At 30.7% G+C, this 23,234-nt stretch overlaps 1 protein-coding gene across 1 annotated transcript in view; it reads left to right on the forward strand.

The window, feature by feature from the left end:
* The window catches only part of Efa6 (Exchange factor for Arf 6), a 67,971-nt gene that overhangs the window by 36,557 nt on the left and 8,180 nt on the right, over positions 1-23,234 (forward strand). Inside the window, exons 4-5 of the mRNA XM_035880191.2 lie at positions 8,806-8,872; positions 13,553-13,606. Coding sequence (XP_035736084.1) covers positions 8,806-8,872; positions 13,553-13,606 — 121 coding nt within the window. The remainder of the gene's footprint in view (positions 1-8,805; positions 8,873-13,552; positions 13,607-23,234) is intronic.

The following is a 23,234-nucleotide window of genomic DNA, read 5'->3' on the forward strand; positions in this document are numbered from 1 at the left end:
GACCACAAAATCCTGTTTATAGGTGAAAGGACCTTGGCTCTCCTCTCTCTCTCTCTCTCTCTCTCTCTATCTTCCCTTCACCTCTGCACCAATTGCTCTCTCCACCTCCCCCTGGATATATATCTCTGTGTACATTAGATAATCGTGAATCACACCTCGGATATTGCTTGTATATAATACGTATCTAGTAACTATATAGTGCACTGTGTTCAATATCGATATAGTCGAACGTTTTCATTCTGCGTCTAGACGGTGGTTCACGATATCGATTATCGAACAGCGAGACCGCTGCAATTGCGTTCTCTTGATTGAAGAGGGAAAGAGATAAGAATCGTTTGAGAGAGATAGAGAAAGAGTGAGGTGGTAGAGAGGGTAGAGAGAGAAAGAAAGAGAGAGGTTGAGGGTAGAGAGAGAAAGAGAAAGAGAAAGAGAGAGGTTGAGGGTAGAGAGAGACCTCTTGAATACGGCCTTGAAAAAGATAACCACGGACGGGATAGTACTCAATGATCGGAAGTGGTTCGTCAATGGTGGTTAGCCTAACGGCTCCCATTACGTAAGAAACAGCAGGCACTTACATCTGCGGTGTTGTTACGTATGAAATTCATCGTGGTATGCAAACGAGTTGCCATTCTACCATCTTTTCCTGTATATGTATGGGCTTCCTGTATATATATATATATATATATATATATATATATATATATATATATATATATACAGGTGCGCACACGCTTATGTGTATTTGTGAAAACTTAATAATTAAATATCGAGTTTGATAGTTCGACGAGAAAAAGGTTTACCATCGAGTATCGAATGCAATCGAGGACGTCATTTCAACGTATCGATCATAAAACGATGACGTAATCTATGTAATATAAATCAGATTTTATTTTCAAGTTTGTAAATGCAATTATAAAATGTTATACATATATATATATATATATATATATATAATTTATTATATATATTATATTTAGATATATATTATTATTACTATTATATATTTATTATCAAATATTTATATAAATATTTTATGACGCAATTATTTCTCAATTATAATTATATTTTTTTTTTCTATAATAACATCGATAATAATTTCTGCTAGGATAGACATTATTTTTTCTTTTCTTTTTTCCTTTTCTTCTTTTTTTCTTCTCCTAGTATTAATTTCTTTTCAATGTGTACATTTGTACAATGGAATAGAAAGAGAGAAATAGAGGTAGAGAGAGAGAGAGAGAGATAGAGAGAGAGAGAGAGAGAGAGAGAGAGACGAAAAACTTGATTCTCATTGAAAGCCGATGTCATTGATATCAAAGAAAAAATTCCATTTTGATAGCCGATGAAAAGCGGTATCGAGTGGCAATTATTGCGTATGCTCTTCGGAAATCTAATCGAATGCGCTTTGTGCATCGGTAAAAATGTAGAAAAAAAAAAAAAAAAGAAAAAAGAAAGAAAGAAAGAAAAAAGGGAGATTGGTTGAGGAAAAAGAGGAAAGATATAGGAGAGGGTTGAAAAGGGGGAGAGAAGGGTAAACGATCACAGAGAGGGAAAAAAACCGACGAGTCGCGTTCGGGAGTTTTAATTAAAGCCGATCGGTGAGCAAGCATCGATTAACGGTACATCATCGTTGTCAGCGTCGCCGTCGTCGTTGGCGTCGTCATCATCGTTGTCCGTCGTCATTGTTGTTGTCGTTAAGCACCGGAAGGATAATCACTAATATTCAGGACGTATCGTTGTATGCGTATACGAGCCTCGTTAAAATCCGATTTGGTCGTTCCGTTGTCCATCGTTTACGAAGGAAACCTTATAATACTTCGCAAAGTACGTATATACAGGATGGCTCAAAAAAAAAAAAAAAAAAAGAAAAAAAAAAGAAGAAAAGAAAAGAAAAAGAAAATAAATGATCTCTTGACGATTTCTTTGAATATTATTTCTAACGAATATGTGATTTATATTGTATTTAATTATTTGCAATTGTTTGAATGAAATTTAAGTTCTTTTTTTTTTAAAGAACAATATACACACACACCCACTCACTCACATGCATTTTTATTATTATTCATAATTAGCGACATAAATTATATTTATATATATATAATTTAAATGTTCCTAATAATGACATTTTATTATATATGTATTTATTTATTATTACAATTATATCTATATCACTATTTATTCCTATTTATTAATTTAGATTAGGGAAAGGATGCTTTATTTATTTTTTTCTTTTGTTATGTAAAATATTTTTTTTTTTTTTTTTTTTTTTTTTTTTTTTTGAAGGCATATATCTCGCTTGAGGTTTATAAAGAGTTGAAGACTATTGATAATAGTTTACGAGCCAAGATGCAACGACGAAAGTCAATGTCGCGTTGTGATCAAAAATACAATGCTTGGCCTGCATCCCACCGTCTTCGAATTCTAATTCCTGACCGAGATTTCGCGCGCAACATCAGTCGATCGGATTTGATAGTTGGACCGTGTTCGTAGCGATTTACTCTCTCTCTTTTTCTCTCTCTCTCTCTCTCTCTCTCTTTTTCTTTCTTTTCCTGTATTTATTCTTTTCATTTTTATTTTTATATTTATTTTTTATTTATTTATTTTTTCTTTTTTTATTTTTATTTTTTATCATCAAATGTGCTGTAAATTTCATGGGTGTTTAAAGTGTTTTCAAACGTTTCATCGTTTTTTTCGAAAGGACAGGAACGACGGCGAAAGATTCGATTACGTGAGGTACATCCCGTTACGTGAGGTATTTTTCATATAAATAGATAAGTAAATAAATAAGTCAATTGATTTTTATTTATTTATTTATTTATTTATTTATTTTTGTTTTTTTTTTATTTATTTATTTCTTCTTTCTGTGTCCTTCAATTATTATCTTATAATTACTCGGAACAAATTTATTCAGTGATAGCGGATAGGATTTATCAGTGCGTCGATTTATCGTGCAATTGCGTGTCCAGGAAATACGACGCCACACGAGGATGACTTTTCACAGTCGATTCAATTCGAGTTGAGTCGAGTCGAGTCGAGTCGAGTCGAGTCGAGTCGATTTCTCTTGTAACATTTACAGGTTTAATTACGCGATTTTTATTTCGCTTTCGCGCCGACTGATTTTACTTTTCTCGGATTAATGAACGTAAATGAGTATGAATATATATATACATATATATATATATACATATATATATATGTGCGTGTGTATGCATATGTGTGTGTGTGTGTGTGTGTGTGTGTGTATGATCTTTGTTACAAAGTGTAAAATCGTCTATCCATAAATCGTCTAAATCGAATTATCTTGTAGACACTTTAGAAAACGAAAAAAACGACGATGGCAAAAAAGTGCTTGAGATTATTTCGAACATCATTAACGACCAAACACAATTTTGATTTGTGTTTTTCTTTTTCTTTCTTTTTTCTTTTTTTCCCTCGTCGCGAGGGAATTATCTTCAAACGAACTATTTGTCTGTTCAAATATTGTTATCTAAATTTAGGAGTTAATTGGTGCACCTCCAAACTGTCAAAGAGCGACTAAAGATGCTCATGTTGCGTCACTTTGGCAAAATATCGTGTTATGTATATATGTATGTATGTATGTATGTATGTATTCATGTAGGTATGTAAGTATGTATATATGTATATGCGTAGAAGGAAGATATCTAAGGTGCGCTAAAATATTTTAGTCCAACAACATCTCGAATGTTCCAACTATGCCCGCCAATTCCGCATAGTTTTCTTCTTTGAAGTATTTATTATAACATATATATATATATATATATATATATATATATATATATATATATATATATATATATATATGTGTGTATGTGCGTGTGTGCGTGTGTGTGCGTGTGTGTATGTGTATGTGTATGTGTATTAAATATTCATTTAAATTTATAAATTTCTACATTATTATTATTTATTATTATTATTATTATTATTATTTTTTTTTAATTATTAATTTTGTTCAGAAGAAAAATACAAAAAAGATGCACTATAGTTTAATCTCATTATAAATTATAATATGAAAATGTTGAATATAAATTTCATTATGTACAAGATGGGCCAAAAGTGTTTCTAGAGTGATTTTAAAAATTCTCTTACTCTTTTTCGAGCTAATTTTTAAAGATAATTTTTTTTTTTTCTCTTTCTCTCTCTCTTTTTTTTTTTAAATTGTGAAACTACAAGAACAGAAACTTTTTCTGAATCTGAAAGGGGGAAAGAAAAAAAAAAAAAGAAAAATTAATTCAAAGAGCAATGATCGATTTTTGATATCGTTTAGAAACTTTTGGCCCACTTTGTATAATTCGATGTAACGTTCGCCATTGAAATTTTCTCAATAATTATTTTTTGATATCGATAATATGTGTACGAGGAAAAATTAATTATACATTAATCTAATCGTAATTAACAAATTATCGATTTAAATCGATTTTATTTAAAAATCGATAATGTTCATTAAATTTTCCTTCGAATAATTTATTTTAACGATAAAACGATACAAGCGAACATAAATATGTCATACCTCAATCTGATTATAATTAACCTGTTTAGAATGGATAAAAATAATAATTTAATTTAATAGATTTTATATAGATCAATAATATTTCTTTCAATTTTTCAAATAATTTTTCTTTCGAGATCGTACGAAGATCTCTTTATCTATCCCCATCGCCTGCTTCCCCCTCCCTCCTCCCACACTTCCCACACACCGTCTGCAACTCACGATAAAAAAAAAAATTGACAAAAAAAGATGATTATAATTGAACATCATTATAATACATTATTATTATTATATAAACCAGGAAATCATTATACAGAATATTATTGGTAAGATATTTTATGTAAATTAATTAGAAAATTGAATAATGGTTAAACTTCATATATATATATATATATATATATATATATATATATATATATATATATATATGTAAGTATACGTATTCATATGTATTCAAAAATATTAAATATTTATTATCAAGTCGGTCGTCTCTTAATAACAAGGTATGTATATACCTGGGGACGATAAATTTGAGCTGTGAATATAAATTATGCGCAAGTAACATTGCGAGGCACGTACTAAAGGCCGTAGAACTACACCATGCAATTGCGTGTCTGCCCACGTAGAAAGTGGTGCAGAGCCGTTCTTATCCAGGTATTAATGATTTCGCACGACTTGCTCGAAGCGTACCCATCGAGTGTGTGTGCGTGTGTGTATGTGTGTGTGTACTTTCGTAACAGGACTTTATTCGAGTTTTGACTTTCGCACATCGTTTTTTCATCGACCCGTTAAATATTACCATTTTCATTATTATCAACAGTTAAATATAATCATCAGCGATGAGAATAAAAACATAATTATAGGTGAAAACTAAGAAGAAAGCATAGGAATGTATATATTTTTTTTTTCTGTATTATTAAAAATTATTAAGTTAATAGAAAAATAATTACACGTCGACGGTTTATATTCTGTTTTGATTTCATTTTATTTTGATTTGTTTATTTATTTATTTATTTATTTATTTATTTATTGTTTTTTTTTTAATAATAATAATAATGTAGTAAAAATAAGACGATAGTGTTAGAAATTCGAATTTTCGAAAATACACATTTATATATATATATAATGTATTTATTATATATATATAATATTATTTATTATTTATATTAAGTATTTATTAATATTTATTTATTTATTGATTTATCTCACTAGAAATATAAAATGATAATAACTTTGATAATTATTATATCCAATTTAATAAAAACAACATACACAATAAAATAATGTAAATGATAGTATAAATAAACATTCATTCATATATATTATATATACATGAATGAAATATATATTTATATTTATAGTATTTCGTAGGAAGTATAAGGATGATAACTTCGATAATTAATCATCATATACAATTTAACAACAACAAAAATGTAACAAATAATTCATCAGTGATTTCAAAAAATTAATTTTATTTATTTATTTTTTTTTTTTTTATTAATTTTAATATTTACCCTAACATTTTTATCATCTTTGATTGTTTCTTTATAATATGTCACATTAAACAGTATTCAACATTAGTATCTTGTTATCGAAATATTTCGATAAATTTTTTTTTCTTCTTTTTCTTTTTTCCTTTATTTATCAAAAAAGCGGTTCTTTCAAGATTTGAATAAAAATTTCTCGAGAATTTAGAGGAGAAAGTCTAATCATCGTTTTATGTAAGTACATGCACAGTTCACACGCACGCAACTTCGTCGTTACGAACTCTTGATAATCTATTGGTGAAACATGCCTCGAAAAATCCCGTCCCTGCCCTCTGACCCGGTTAACCAAAATCTGTTACAGGATGCATCGACCTGCACGCGGTGCACTCGAAAGTAATTTGTAGACTCAAAACACGTCACCGTGTCAGATTTTCCTTACATCTTTTCTCTTTTCTATTCGTTTTTCCAAGCATTTTACAAATTAATAACGTGAATACTTGCAAAGAAATCTTACGCAATATTTTTTTTTTTTTTTTTTTTTTTTTTTTAAATCAACACTGTGCTATTGAATAGCAATAATTTTTAGTTAATTTTATTAATTTTTCAACAATTCAAAATATTTTTTTTTTAGTATTACATTATTTATCTTTTTTATTTCATATTACGCAAACAAATTATAAATTAATTAGTTAAGGAAATAGATTTAAAAATGGTTTTAATAATCTATAAATAGATTATTAAATAAGTTAAAAATTTTTCGACGATTTGAAATATATCTTCTTTTAAGATTATATTATTTATTTTCCTTTTAATTTTTTTATTCTGCAAAAAAAAAATTATGAATTAATTGGTCAACGAAAGAAGTTTATAAATCAGAATTAGAAATGACGTTTCGTTTTACAAGTAATTTCTTTATTATTATTATTATTATTATTATTATTATTATTATTATTATTATTATTATTATTATTTTTTATTTTTTAATAAACGATCGAACGAAATAAGAAATAGTTATTAATTATTATCTCGACGATATACAGATATTTTATTCCAAAGAAATCGAATCTCGTGATTAGTGAATCGCACAGGGAAGTCATAAATTTCTTAATGTTAATGTATTCATGCATGTACTTCTTTACATTTTAAGAAATTAGACATATACATAGACGCATACATAGAGACACACGTACATTCTCCAGCCCGGAAGGTGTTATCCGAGACAACGATGCGTTTAAGTACTGAGACATCAAAATGATAGTGCGAGTGAACGTATAGTTCTTTTACGAGTCTACTTGAATACACCTACGCATTAACTAATATCTTAACTGCTAAGTCTTAACAGATAATGATTTATAACGATTTAATGATCCAACATTTCAACGTGAGAAACGGATATGCAATTTCATCATTTTTCTTTCTTTCTTTTCTTTTTTTTTTTTCTTTTTTTTATTCTTTTTTCTTTTTTATTTATTTTATTTATTTATACACATAATTTTTTATTACATTTTGACTTTAATGAATGTTCGAAGAAAAATGTCGAGAAAATATATATTCTTTAAATTCGAGAAATATCGATTTTTTATTTTTTTTCAGATGAATATGAATGAATTAGATAAACGATATGTGTGCGCGCGTGTGTATGTGTGTATATATATATATGTTCAAAATTTCCTAGATGATTTAAAATATCAATTACTCTTTTTTGAGACTTTTTAGGCTTTGTAATTTTACAACTTGTAAATCTTGTAGTTTTACAATCTTTAAAAAAAAAAAAAAAAGAATAGAAAAGAAAAAGAAGAGTGGAAAAAACAGATTAGACTAAAAGGCTTTGGGAACGAATAATTGACTTCAAAATTATCTAGAGAATCTTTCGAATAACCCTAGGAACTTTTGATTCATCCCATAAATACATACACACACACACACACACACACACACACACACACATATATATATATATATATATATATATAATTTGAAGAATCTAAATTAGACAAATCCTTGAAAATTTTATTTCTGTTCTATCGAATTATCTCCCTCGGCTGTTTTCGCAGCTATAGGTACACGCAAATAAGGAATCTTACCTTATCGCGATGCATTTGCCAAGATCGATAGTGCATTAATGTAGTACGGAAGTTGTTTCTAAATATAGGCCGTCACGAGGAAAAGCGGTGCTTCATGAAATCGAGGAGATTTCGAGTGGTAAAACGAACGAGAACACGTGCGATAGAGAGAAAGAGAGATAAAAAAGAGAGAGAGAGAGAGAGAGAGAAGAAGAAGAAGAGAGAAAGAGAGAGAGAGTGGAAAGAGATGGAATGTAATGTGTGGTGTAGTATGTTGTGTGGTGTGGTGTGGTGTGGTACAGTACGGTGTGATGCGGTATGGTAAAAGAGAAGGATAGAAAACTTTTCGAGTGCACTGACCTTCGACGAGTGCTCTAAAACCGTGTGCGAGCACTGCAACGATGGCTGCATCGCCCGTTGACGATGCATTCCTCTTCTTCTATTCTCTTTAAACTTTTCTCCGACATGTAGCAATAACACTTGCAGCTTGCTTACTTACTTACTTGCTTACTTGCCGCAACCTCTTGTTTTGCTTTTATCTTCTCTCTCTCTCTCTCTCACTCTTTCTTCTTTCTCTTTCTCTTTCTCTTTCTCTTTCTCTTTCTCTTTCTTTTTCTCTTTCTCTTTCTTTTTCTCTTTCTCTTACATTTAATTTATCACTTTAGTCCGACGTCTCTTCGTTTGGACATTTTTGCTGATTTTGTTGGAACGACACCGATTCATAGAAACGATCTTTTTCTTTTTTTTGCAGGTCGAGGCCGGTGACGTCATACTTAGGGTGAACGAAGTCGATGTCAACCGATTTAGTACTAAAGAAGGTAAGAAGAACACACTGATTTTTCTTTTTTTTTTTTTTTTTTTTCTTTAACTTAATTTAGACATTTTCGATTCCTTTTTTTTTTTTTTTACATCTTATTATTTGGTACCCTCATTTATACGTATATAATACCTATTTATGTATCTGTAGATATATAGTTTGTATGAGCGGTTAAAAATTTTTTTTGTAATCGTTGACAATTTTTTTTTCTTTTTTTTTTTTACGTTCGTTTCGATTATTTTTAATCGAATCTTCCAAGTCTTTCCTAGATTGTTGTCAAAATTTTCTTTTCTTTCATCTTCTTTCTTTATTTTTTTTTTTCCCCCCTTATCTTTGATATTTTTTCGGGGTTTTGGTCGAATTTTCAAATCATTCATTATTTCATTTGTTCGTTTGTTTGCTTGATATTTTATTTTTAATATTAAAGAGCTTGTGAATTTCTTATTCGTTTTATTTTTCACTTTTTTTTTTTTTTTCACTTTTGATCGATCATCTCGTCTCTCGTTTCTCGTCTCTCTCTCTCTCTCTCTCTCTCTCTCTCTCTCTCTCTCACTCACGCATACATTTTCTCCATCGCGAGAACGTATTAATCTCCGGAGTGAAAATCTCGTTCCATTGAGCGTGCTCATAAAAATGCATTATTACGTAAGAAAGGATCGAGCTTTACGTGGCGTTGTTACCAGTGTTTGATTATGGATCTATGGATTCTTGCGTGTTACTATCGAGGCAGCTCTACGTCCAACGATTTTGCGCGAGTGTAAAAGAAAAATGGTGGGAAAAAAAAGAAAAAAAAAAAGAAAAGAAAAGAGAGAGAGAGAGAGAGAGAGAGAGAGAGAGATGAAAAAAGAAGAAAAAGTAAAAAAAAAAATGAAAAGAAAAAAGAAAAAGAAAAACCGAGAACTGACTTGTCCATTCGACATTTATATCCTTTCATCCGATCGATTCTTACTTTTCGACTTTGCATTCTTTCGTAATTTTCGTGACTATCGATACTCCTCTATTATCGATTATTCCGACTTTCATTTCCGACTCTCATTTCTCTTGAATGTGCCCCGTCAACGAGTCTCGAAACGTCATCCAGGCGGACTCCATGCAACGACGGCTCCTTTTCTTTCCCACAGTTTTATTCATATTTAACTTTTTTAATGTTAGAAACGTAAAATTGTCAGAAATATTATCAAACACGTACACACGTATACACGTATATAAGTGATTAGAATATGGCGATAGAAATAGAACTCGACAATACATTGGAAAACAGAATATGTAAGATTGATTTATTTTCTCTTTATTTTTCTCTTTCTATGAAGTTACAATTTTTTACTTTTTATATATCTTTGTCCTATCTGTTTGTGATTGTATTGTATATGTGTATTTCTCTTTCTATGAGATTAAAATCTTTATTTTATGCGCGCGAGCGCGCACGTGTGTATCTCTCTTTCTCTTTTTCTTTCTCTTCACTTAAAATCTTTATTTTACGTGTATGTTTGTCTCTCTCTCTCTCTCTCTCTCTCTCTCTCTCTCTCTCTCTCTCTCTCTCTCTCTCACTCTCCCCCCTCTTTCTCCCTCTCTTTTTTTCTTTTCTTTCTGTCTCAATCTTTTTTCTTTTTTCATCAATGATCGATATAAATCGCGTTATCTCAGTAGATCCTCCTACAATGATTAATCCTATTGAGTAGCGAGAGTTTTGAATTTATCTTATATAGTAAGTATTACGTCATCGAAGTAGTTAAACAATATATATATATATGCGAACGTAAATTTGAACGTTCGCCTGTAAGACTGACTACTCGATTGACCTTTTTGATCCCATTTGTTAAACCCTTAGACCTCTCGGTACTTTGAACGAAAGTACATATCTCTCACGTATTGTATCTACATCCTACGTAATAATAAGTTACTTCTATTAGTTTCAAGATTTATCTTCGTTTTTCTTTTTCTTTTTTTTTTCAAAGTTAGAAAGTTAATAAAAATCATCTTTTGTTTTTCTTCTCTTTTATTTCATTGTTCTTTTCTTTTTTTTTTTTGTTTTTTTTTTTTGTTTTTGTTTTTCCTGTTTTTTTTTCTTTCCGTTTTTCCATAACGAATTACGAATAAAATAAAAATTAGAATGAATGTAATGTACCTTGGTCTAATAAATCTAAATTCATTTAATTTCTACGCGAAGAACGTAATAACGAATTATTTACTTTCTTTTCTTTTTCTTTTTTCTTCTCTTCTCTTAAGTATCATCTTTCCTTTTCTTTTCTTTTCTTTTCTTTTCTTTTTTTTTTTCTTTCTTTCTCAAACGAATTTACGATTAAAATGAAAATTAGAATAAGCGTCGGGTATAAATTTAAATTCATTCAATTTTATCTTCCTTGAGAATAGATAATAATGAATTTTCTCGATTTCATTTCTTTCAGTGAGAATCATTTGATATTAAATCTTTTATCTTTTATTTATTTTTCTCTTTTAATTTCTTTTTTTTTTCCTTTTTTTTTTTTTTTTTGTCAAACTAATTCACAAGTAAAACTAATATTAGAATAAACCATCTGTTATCTAATCTATTAAATCTAAATGTGTTTAATTTCTACGTGGGCCATGTCCTCCCTTGTACATACATACATAGATACATGTATATACATACGTAAATAAGTAATCTCAAGGAAGGAGAATATTTCCTTGATGAAATGCGTCCGTCCGGATGTCATGGAACATAGTTGAAAAGTATTTTTAACGTGCGGAACGTGCGAGGAATATGAAATCGCATGGAAATGTATGTTCCGTATTTCTACTGTGGAATTATGTCCGTGGAATTTGCAGGTCCATCCACCTTATCTCGGTTTACGCGTGATATTATTATATGTGTTAGAATAGAACTCTGTCTGAACTAGTTAGCGTAAAAGCAACCCTCGTAAGCTTTTATATGTGTGCATACATATATATATATATATATATATATATATATGTATGTATGTATGTATGTATGTATGTATGTATGTATGTATGTATATATGTACGTATGTATATAAGTATGTATATAAACCTCCTGACCTATGACAATTTCAAGTTGAGGTAATATATCTTTCTTTTAAGTCTACTCTTTAATTTGATAAGTTGAAATTCATCCTTTTCTGTTTCTTTTTCTCTCTTTCTCTCTCTCTCTCTCTCTCTCTTTCCTTTCTCCTCCCTTTTTCTCTTTTTCTTTCAACTTCATTCTATATATATAAATATATGTTCACACATATGTATATATATATGTATTTTTTTTTTGTATTCTGTGCAAAAGACGTCTGGCGAACTTTGAACTTTAGATCAAGCCAGTGATTCTTCGTAAGCTTAGCGAACTATGTATTACGATGATGCTGAGAAAAACCTGTTAATGCGTCGTTAATGTCGCGTCTTAACGAGTTCCTCGTGTATTTCATGTTGCAATTCTCTCTTGATGTTTCTCTCTTGAGAGAAATATAGCAGTAGTAGTACTAGTAACAACAGTAATAGTAGTAGTAGTAGTAGTAGTAGCAGTAGTAGTAGTAATAGTAGTAACAGTATGTATATGTTTTGTTATTTTATCATGCATGCTTGGTAATTCTCTATCGAGAAGATTTTATATATATTGAATGTAACACGATCCAAACTAGTCTAATTGCAATGAATTGATAGGCAAGTAAAATGGCGTATCTTGGATGACGTCTTTCTTAGAAAAAGGAAAAAAAAAAACAAAATCCATTTGCAATCAATTTAAACTACAAAGCTCGTAAAATCGTGTAATATAAATTTATTATTATTAAATTAAGATGAAAAGGAAAAAAAAAAAAGAAAAAAATAATACTCGTATATACATATATATGAATTTCATCCTAGGAAAAATGAAACGTAGAGAACAAATCGTTATCTATTTTTATTGTAAAGTAAAGGAAAAAAAAAGAAAAAGAAAAAAAAAGAAAAGAAAAGAACAAAACAAAAGGAAAAAAGAGAAAAAGGAAAAAAAAACGAAGTTGGAATGATCGGTATTCAATATTTATTTATTTTTATTGTAAAAAAGAAAAAAAAACGGCGTAGTCAAAAACAGATAGAAAGAGAGAAAGAGAGAGAGGGAGAGAAAGAGAGAGAGAGAGAGAGAGAGAGAGAGAGAGAGAGAGAGAGAGAAAGAGGGAATATATGTGCAAAAGAAATTCTTTTATTTATTTATTTTTGTACGGACACGGAAACATGTGAATTGAAAAAAAAGAGAGAGAGAGAGGGATAGAGAAAGAAAGATATATGAAAAGAGTAATTTTACTATCCATATTGATAACCTTCATAACTTATCGCTAGCAATGTCGTACAGTTGCCTTCTAAACTCAGTTCAGCTTATAGACGCATTCTACCTCAACGTAGAAAGCAGCAGGTCGACCCACGTACTTCTCATTCCAGTCACCAGACCCACCCACTTCTCGAGGTTGCCTTGTTCTTTCTCTCTCACTCGCGCTCTTTCAGGACATTCCCTTTACTTCTCTCTCTCTCTCTCTCTCTCTCTCTCTCTCTCTCTCTCTCTCTCTCCTCTCTCCTCCCTCTCCTTGTCTTTCTCTCTCTTTCTCTCTCTCTCCCTCTCCTTGTCAGGCTCTCTCTTTCACTCTTTCTCCATCTCCCCGACGTCTCCCTTTCTCTTCATCTTTTTTATTTTTTACTCTTTTCTCTCAGCATCTTTCTGTTTCAGTGCTGAAATGTCTGCGGCTCTCATCGGACCCCGTCACCCTGAAGCTAAGAAGGGGTAAGTGAAGAATATACCCACCCTCCAAATTCTTTTATTCCGACGGGAACATCGACATTTTCTCAGGCAATATAATACATGCATACGTATGTATGTGTGTGTGTATATATATATATATATATATATATGAATACAGGGTGATACAGAATAACTGACAATAACTTCAGATCTTTTTGACTCTATAAATTTCTCAACGTATTTTATATTACTTTATTTTATTTTTTAACTTTTTTTTTTTTCTTTATTATTAATATTAATATTAATATTAATATTATTATTAATATTATTTATTATTAATTTATAACAAATAAAAAAGTTATATTTTATAATGGACGATTTATAATCCGTAACGATCATCTTTACATTTAATAGAAACGTCAGGATGATGATTTTTTTTTTATTTTTATTTTTTTTTATTTCTTTCATATTTTTTTTTTCTTTTACTTTTTTTTTTTTTTTTTAATAAGTTTTAGACGATAACACTTTAACACTCCTCCTTCTCGATTATTTCATGTCAAATCTTTTTCCCAAGGTCTTTTCCAAAGATTTTTGCTGTTCCACGTTAACGTATTTTAAATAGGAGATTTTTTGCAACCGGACATTATCCATGGTAACAGGCATTGGATCCTACGGCAATATTGAACATCTGCTGATGATGCAAATTCTTCGATCAGAGTCTGCAAAAAATTGTTCCGAGAGATTTTTGATAAAGATGCTCTTCAAACTCTCATGGCCTTCAAAAAAAAAAAAAAAGAAAAAAAAAAGGATGGCCTTCAAACTCTTCTGATCTCAAAGTTATGGATCTTTTTTTTTTTTTTGTGTGTGGTCAGTTCTTCAATCTCTTATTCAAAATACGTTGCGGTGGACCAAATTAAAAAGTCTTGGCGTTAAATAATTCGTGGAAGTAATAGTGGTCGAGTGCCTTTGAAAAGTTTTTAATTAAAAAGAAAGAAAAATAAATGAAATAAAAACAAAAAAAAAATTAGAAAAGAAAAATACAAAATGAACGCACAGATGATCATTTTGTAACGTGCGTTGTGAAGTACACTTTTTTTTTTTCTTTTTCGTTTCATTTTTTTTTTTTTCCATTTATATTGTCAATTGATAATAACGATGATGATAAAGGAGAAAAAGAAATATTGGACAAAGTAATAATAACAATTAAAATTTGTACGGTAATTTACGAAGTTAAAAGCTCTGAATTTATTGCCGGTTATTTTGTACCACTCTATATATATATATGTGTACGTGTAGGTATGTGTATATGTATATATATATATATATATATATGTATATATATATATATATATGTATATATATATGCGAATAATGGATTTTTTATTTTTAAATCGATACTCAACGAAGAGGAAAGTAAATTTCCTCATTTAACTTGTTGTATACCGAGATATCGTGCGGTTTTTTATGGGGAACGTTTGTTTCTCTCTCTTTTTCTCTCTCTCTCTCTCTCTCTCTCTCTTTCTCTTTCTTTTTCTATTCTTTTTTCTTTTCGAAAGCCGACGTCGAAAATATCATTGTGATTAGATCGAAAATAATGATTTAATCAAAACTTCTTAAACTTTAAAACTTATTCAAGTGTTTTTAAATAATGAACTATAAATTTAAAAGATCTTACGAGAGTTTTAATTAAAAAAAATTAAATTAGAATCTTGTCATTAATCCTTTGACGTAGATAATAATCTATTATTCATTTTGTTTCGTTCTCTCTCTCTCTCTCTTTCTCTCTCTCTCTGTAAAATTAAAGGGAAAAGAAATGTATCAATTATTAGATAAAAATTAAAATAGAGATAATATTAAAAAAAAAAAAACAAAGAAATTATACTATCCTGATTCGTTTGAAAAAATTTTTATATTATCACGTGACAATATTAAACATCAATAACATCGCATACTATAACAAAATATATTTAAGAGTTAATTCTTGTTATATAATAATAATAATAATAACAATTATTTATTTATTTATTTACTTTTCCTTTTTTCTCTTCGCAAATATCTAAAACACTCGTAAGTGTACGTGGAAAACCTTTTCAATCCTCATAATGATGTAACAGAAATAGACACGTAAACGTAATTAATTTCGCATTCCAAATAATCATTCTTATCTAACAACCATTCTTATCAATTATTTATATGAAATCCGGAAGAACAATCGAACCGGAAAAAAAAGGTCACGTTGAAAATATAAAAGACAACATAGAATGTGCACTTCAAACGGAAAGATCGATTCAACTTCGTTGCTCTCTTGTAAATTCTATTCTTTGTAAGAAAATCCTTGAGAGACAAAGAGAAAGAGATAGATAGAGACAGATAGAGACAGAGAGAGAGAGAGAGAGAGAGAGAGAGAGAGAGAGAGAGAGAGAGAGAGAGTGAAAGAGAGAGAAAAAAGAACAAGCAATAGCAAATTAAAATCAAAAGGGGAAGAGCATAATATAGATAACAGTAGTAACTCGAGATCAGAATTATTGGAAGTGCGAGAAAACAGATGTTCGTTCGAGAACGTGAACGAATCCAATCTTACATTCCGATATTGCTCCTGGTATACCACATTTCTATTTATCTATCTATCTATCTATCTATCTATCTATCTATCTATCTATTTTGCTTTCACCATGCAATGGAATCAATTGTAATTCCATCGAGAACGGAAGACGTTAAATGCGTCATCAAGTTTGGTATCGTAGGAAATTGCCGAGTTGTTAAAGGGACGACAAAGGGGGGGAGGGGAGCGGAGCCGACAGATGTCTATTGTTTTCTTTGCATGATGCACTAGCAAATAACGCAAGAGTTGCAATTAAATCGGACAAGCGGATTCGAAACTTTTTTTATATTCCTTCGTTGTCTCCTTTTTCCGACGTTAGTTTCGTCGATGTGAGAAAAGGAAAAGGAAAAAGAAAAAAAAAAAACAAAATAATAAAAAGAAGGAAGAACCAGAAGAAAAATAAAGAAGAAGAAGAAGAAGAAGAAGAAGAAAAAGAAAAGTAAAAAAAAAAGGGGGAAGAGCGTTAGTAGAATTGGTTTGAACGAAACTTTAATGAGTTTCACTGTTTGAAACGAAAAACGATTTCATTAATTACTTTCCCAACTGTTTGTCTCGTTTGTCGAAATTATTTGACGATATGTGTATGTGTGTGTGTGTGAGAATGTGAATGTATGTATATAGGTATGTGTGTGTGTGTGTGTGTGTGTGTGTGAGAGAGAGAGAGAACGAGAGAGAGAGAGAAAGAAAAGAAGAGTTTTGCTCGTGGCTGATTTAGCATGAAGAGGTTCCCGTTCGAAAGCAAGCTCTCGAAAACAAGGTCGATATATTCCTGGACGCGCGTTATCAATTCGAGAGCGTGGAAAACATATCAACGGATGTCCGGGTAATGCGCTCGCGGTGTCTGTAAACATACTTGGTGGTTAGTAGGATGATGGTGATATCAGTGGTAATGGTAGTGGTAGTGATAGTAACGAAACGTATTCATTGGCGCCAGCTGTCATTGACGAGAGAATCACCCCTACTGTTCAACGAAGACAGAGGGTGAAAGAGTGAGAGAGAGAAAGAGAAAGAGAGAGAATCGGAAAGTCGATAGGTTGTTAAACGAGAACTATTGTCATAAAATTTCCGAAGCTCTCTCTCTCTCTCTCTCTCTCTCTCTCTCTCTCTCTCTTTTTCTATTTCTATCTCTCTATCTCATTATTTTTGTTACTCTTTATTTATTGTCCATCTTGTCTTTTTTCTCTTTCTCTTTTTTTTTTCTTTTTTTTCATTTTTTTTTTTTCTTTTTTTTTGAATCTGTCTGTCTCTTTCTATCAGTAAGTTTGTCTATCTACCTTTTTCTATCGGTATGTCCATTTCTCTGTCACTTTCCTTTAGTAAGTTTGTTTGTCTGTTCCTCTCTATGGGTCTATCTATTTCTTTTTCTATTAATCAGTCCTTCTCGATGGGATATCTCTCTCTCTCTCTCTCTCTTTCTCTTTCTCTTTCTCTTTCTCTTTCTCTCTTTATCTGTCTATAAATCTGTCTATTGGTCTGTCCGTCTATGTCGACTATTTCTCTCTCTCTCTCTCTCTCTCTCTCTCTCTCTCTCTCTCTCTCTCTCTCTCTCTCTCTCTCTCTGAGTTCTCTATTTCTTTCTATCACTCTATTCGTCTTTTTCTCTTTTGTCCTCGTGCTCATTCCCGTTCTTCTTCTCTAAAAGCCCAAGCATCCACGTCCGGTCTATTTGCCAAGTTAATTATCTCTCGCTGGTTGTTACTCTATAAATCGGTCGTGTAAAACGTCCCCTGAATTTTCTATTTTGTTGCTCTTTTCGAATGAGAATGAACTTTCGATTATATATACGTATGTACTTACCTACATACATACCTATTATATATACCTACACAAACATATATATATATATAATGTATATATATACACAGATATACATACATACATACATAGACATGTACGTACGCAAATAGGTATTTCTCTTGTTACGATTCGTTGTCATTCGAATTGGCTAACTTCGACGTTTCTAATTTTCTAATTTTCTCGTAGAATTGTTTAATCGATTAAACGATCGATCGTTGGTTCGTTCGTTCATTCGTTCATTCGTTCATTCGTTCGTTCGTTCGTTCGTTCATTCGTTCGTACGTTTGTTCGTTGGTTAGTTCGTACGTTCGTCGTTCGATTTATAGATCAATCTGACAATCACGTTTCCTACTTATCCGGACGTTCCACGCCACAGGATTAATGAAAGAGGCCGCTTAATTAATCCCATGCCGAATAGGGAAATCGTTGAATAGATGAAATGTTCATGGTTAATGCTTATCTTTGATGCCTTGCTTTCACGAAGTTACATACTACATATGTGACTCATTCGTCTCGGAAGCTTCTAGACACTTGCCATCGTATTATCGTTTCTTGTTCACACGCACGATTAACTTCCTTGTCTTTCTTTGAACCATCAACCCTCTCTCTTCCTTCCTCCTCGTCTCTCTCTCTCTCTCTCTGTCTCTTTGTCTCTCTGTGTCTCTTCTCTCTTTTGATGAACTCATCGAATTAGCATTGAATTGGAGAATGACGATTCATTAAAGAAAACTAAGAAATCGTGACGATTTTTAAAATTACCTTTCTTTCTATTTTCTACTTTGTTTCATTTAAATAGATACATACATTACAAGTTAATAGATATATTGGCATATATATACATTTGTATATATATGGTATATATACAAATATATTGTATATATACGTATGGCATATGTATATATATATATATATATATATATATATATATATATGTATATATATACTATAGAAATGTACAATACACATGCATACACAGATAAGTGTATATATGAGTGTGTTTGTATATGTTTGTACGCGTCTATGTAAAAATGTATAGATATATACAATATTTCATATTAATTAATAATATAAAATACTTAATCAAAATTAATTGATCGTAAAAAATCTTAGATATATATATATAATTAATTAAAACGTTAATCAATTTTGATTATTATTTTATCCTAAGTAAACAAATTTTTCGATACTTGTCTATATTCCAAACGAATTCGTTTGAGGAAGGAGAAAGAGGAAGTTTGAATCGCTTGGTTAGTGAACCCTAGAGAAGACGATCTAATGATAGAACATAAGTCTCTTGGCACGCGTTCGCGCTCTTGAACTTGAAGAAATAATAATAGGAATCTCGTGAGATATCGCGAACTTGAATGGTTGCATGTGTTACTTCCGTTCTTTTCTTTTTTTTTTGTTTTTTTTTGTTTTTTTGTTTTTTTTGTTTTTTTTTTCTTTTTATTTTTTCCTTTCTTTTTTTCTTTTCATAAAAATAACTTTCGACGGATTTAATATCGAAGTATAAGGTAAATTTTGAAAAGAGTAAACGTGTAATTTTTTTTTTCATTCAGCCAATTGACAAAATTACAACGTACGGTATTATTATTCATAAATATTCATTTCATTCGACTGTCACATAATAGACCTTCTTTTTTATTATTATTATTATTATTATTATTATTATTTTATCTTATTTTATTGCACAAATGAGTATGCAAAGTAAATGAACGTTCATGTGTATTAATTACAATTAAACGAAAAAAGAAAAAAGAAAAGAAAAAACAAGAAAAAAAAAGAAAAGAAAAAGGAACAAGGATGCACTTTTTTTTTATTCGTTGAATTCACAAAAAAAAAAAAACATTTATAACATACCGATAATATTATTTGTTCATTTCGAATGTTACAAAATAGATCTCATATAATTTCTTTTTCTTCTTCCTTCCCTTTTTATGTCCATTCTATTCATTTCCATTATCTGGAGCATCTACAATTGGATCGTCCATTATTTTTTTTTTCCTTCTATCTCTTCCGCCGTAACTTTATCGAATATTTCAAGGAAATAATCTAAAAAATGATCATATTGTATTGCATTCCAATAAGAATATCAGCTATGGGATTTCGTTATCTTACAATAGAAAATACGAAAATCGTTATTCGATAACGACGGTTAGAGATTGTCAATGACAAGATTGCTTCTCTTTTCCGATCTAATGATAGAACGAGTCGTCGTCGATCGTAGTGTGTATGCACTTGAACCTGAACGAGATAATATAATAATAATGTAATACCGTTACGAGGCCATAAACGTGCGACAATGTAAGAGAAAACAGCTAACTCCTCGTCGGTATCATGTGTATATAATATAATATATATAATGTGTGTATGTGTGTGTGTGTGTGTGTGTGTGTGTCTATGTGTCTGTGTGTACTTGTGTGTGTACGCATATATGTATATATACATACACAGGTACGTGTGTGTATATATGTGTGTGTGTCGTTCAGACTCGACGAGAGCGTGAATTGAGTAAAAGAGCGTAAGCGGAAGAGAGAGAGAGAGAGAGAGAGAGAGAGAGAGAGAGAGAGAGAGAGAGAGAGAGAGAGAAAGAGAGAGAGAAAGGTCATGCTGTAGGACGATAGTAAACCTTCGTATGCATGAACGAACCCAGGTTCACAGCAAGCAAACCCGTTTCGATGGCTTTCGATAAAAATTGATCCATTCTCGAAGACGGTTCTTGAATCTTTCAATTAGATAGAGGATCAGATATTTTATCTTTATTCAAGAAAATTTCTCTCTGTATAAGGAAAATGTAATATACGACTTTAGTTAGTAAAAAGAGATTACTTTATTAAAATAAAAATTTCTTCTTTTATTTCAAAATTTTTTTCTTCTTCTACTATTATTATCATTGTTATTAATTTATCATTATTATTATTATTACCATTATTATTATTATTATTACTATTATTATTATTATTATTATTGTTGTTGTTGCTGTTGCTGTTTTTGTTGTTATTATTATTGTTGTTGTTATTATTAATCTGAGAAAATACAAATTAAAAGGATCAATGATCAGAGTGTGATAAGTAATTTATTAATCGTTTTCGTTAATTCGACAATCAAATTTGTCTATTATTATTAAATTTTTCTTCGATGATCGTTCTTTGATGATAATCGTTCTTTTCTCTTTTATTTCTTTTTCTTTTCTTTTTTCTTTTTTTTAATCCGTTTTCATTAATTCAACAATATTTGTCGATTATTATTAAATTTTTTTCTTTTTAAATTCAAACAAATCCAATTCTCGAGTGCGACGGATTGCCATTACTAAAATGTAAATGGGTAGATGATTGGATGTAGATGTAGAGGTAAAAGGATAGATAGAGGGAACCCAGACTAGGAAAGAAAACTGAAAAGAGAGTGGCGAAGCGATTAGGTATACGGTCGAACGATCAAACGAGCAGCTGAGAGAATAGCCAACGATTTTCTACGGGGGTGATTAATCGATCGTCTATAGTCTACGTTGTAGGAGTAAGAGAAAGAGGAAGTGGAAGAGAACGAGAGAACGAGAGAAAGAGAGAGAGAGAGAGAGAGAAAGAGAGAGAGAGAGAGAGAGAGGAAGAGAGGAAAATCATGTAAGCCAAGAGCGTTTACGAGACGAAAGTAGGATTACTGTAGAGACCGAACGTGTTGTCTTATACAAGATAAATGTTTCTTTTTCGTTAAGTCTATGATACTCTAAGGAATTCTTATTCTTTTTGAAGAAAAATGTCTGAAGACGAAAGAAAATGTCCAGGTTATTCCCATTTCTTTTTACTCGATCAGTCGCCTGGATGTTCGTATATTATTTAAACTGACAACCTTCTGTTAGTCGTAAATCTTACTTCCGCAAGACTCGCGAAACTTCCTTGACCTCTTCATCTTCTTCTTCTTCTTCTTCTTCTTTTTCACATTTACAGAAATGGAGATCTTCTATATCTCGTGACCACGTGTACGTAATACATACACGTAAACATATATGCATGTATGTATGTATGTGTATTACAACATGTAAACATAAGTATATATTACATATACATAAATATAGGTAGCTATTGCATACATCTCAATTTATCTACTTACTACATATACGTTAATATACATATATGTTACATAAACATAAATCTACGTATGTAATAATATACACATGGATATTACATAAACATACTGTATAAACTATATATATATATGTGTGTGTGTGTGTGTGTGTGTGTGTGTATATATATGTGTATATTAGATACGTAAATTTACGTACATACTACTGCATATACCTAAATGTATAATACGTAACTACATGTTACGTACATGTAAATATACATATGTTACTTACTACATTAGATAGATCTAGGTAAATGTAGGTACTTTTATCTTCTTTCTCTCTCTCTCTCTCTCTCTCTCTCTCTCTCTCTCTCTCTCTCTCTCTTACTCTTACTCTCTCTCTCTCTTACTCTCTCACCCTCTCTCTATCTCTCTCTAAAGTTACAAGGGGTATATCCGTGGAAGAAGCGAAAATGCGCGAGCATCTGGACGCGGAAAGTTTTCTTTGGCACGATCGTATTCGTTCATTCTCGAAGACTTTGAAGTCCTGCACGCGTTGGCAATAAATTCTTCTGACTCTGGGGGCCATGAAATAACCGTCTGCCGGCTTTTTAATCAGACTTTGCGAGTGTTCCTCTTTCTCTCTCTCTCTCTCTCTCGTCGTCGAAAGACTTGTCCCAGATATGAGATGCTTTGAACCGAGATACTAGTACTACTACGAAAAGAGAAAACTCGCACGAGGATTCTCTTAATAATGAGCTATTTATCGATTTGAACCTTTATCTCACGAATCAACGTTCCTTTTTCTTCATATTCATTGAGTAACAAAAATGCGCTTGATATTTATACCCGATAAAAGCTTTATTATATCTGATATAATATGATAAAAAAAAAGAAAAATAAATAAATGACGGATTCGTCCACATGGATCCGTCCATTCAAAGATTTATAAAAAAGAAAAAGAATTATCCATCGATTTCCACGTTCTGTAAATGTCACGTAAAGTATCTTGTTCAATGAAAACAATATGTTTTCTTATTAATCCCTTTAATTTGCACGGTTATCAACCAGTGTGTACGTTTATTTACGATTCACAAGAGATCAATGAGACTGCGAATAAGAAAAAAATTACAAAAGAAAAGAAAAAAAAAATTACAAAAAAAAAAAAATAAACAAATAAAAAGTATTGAAAATCTTACAACTAGATCCTAA

Source organism: Vespa mandarinia, chromosome 3 (assembly GCF_050613455.1).
Source record: "Vespa mandarinia isolate Hongniang chromosome 3, ASM5061345v1, whole genome shotgun sequence".
Classification (NCBI taxonomy): domain Eukaryota; kingdom Metazoa; phylum Arthropoda; class Insecta; order Hymenoptera; family Vespidae; genus Vespa; species Vespa mandarinia.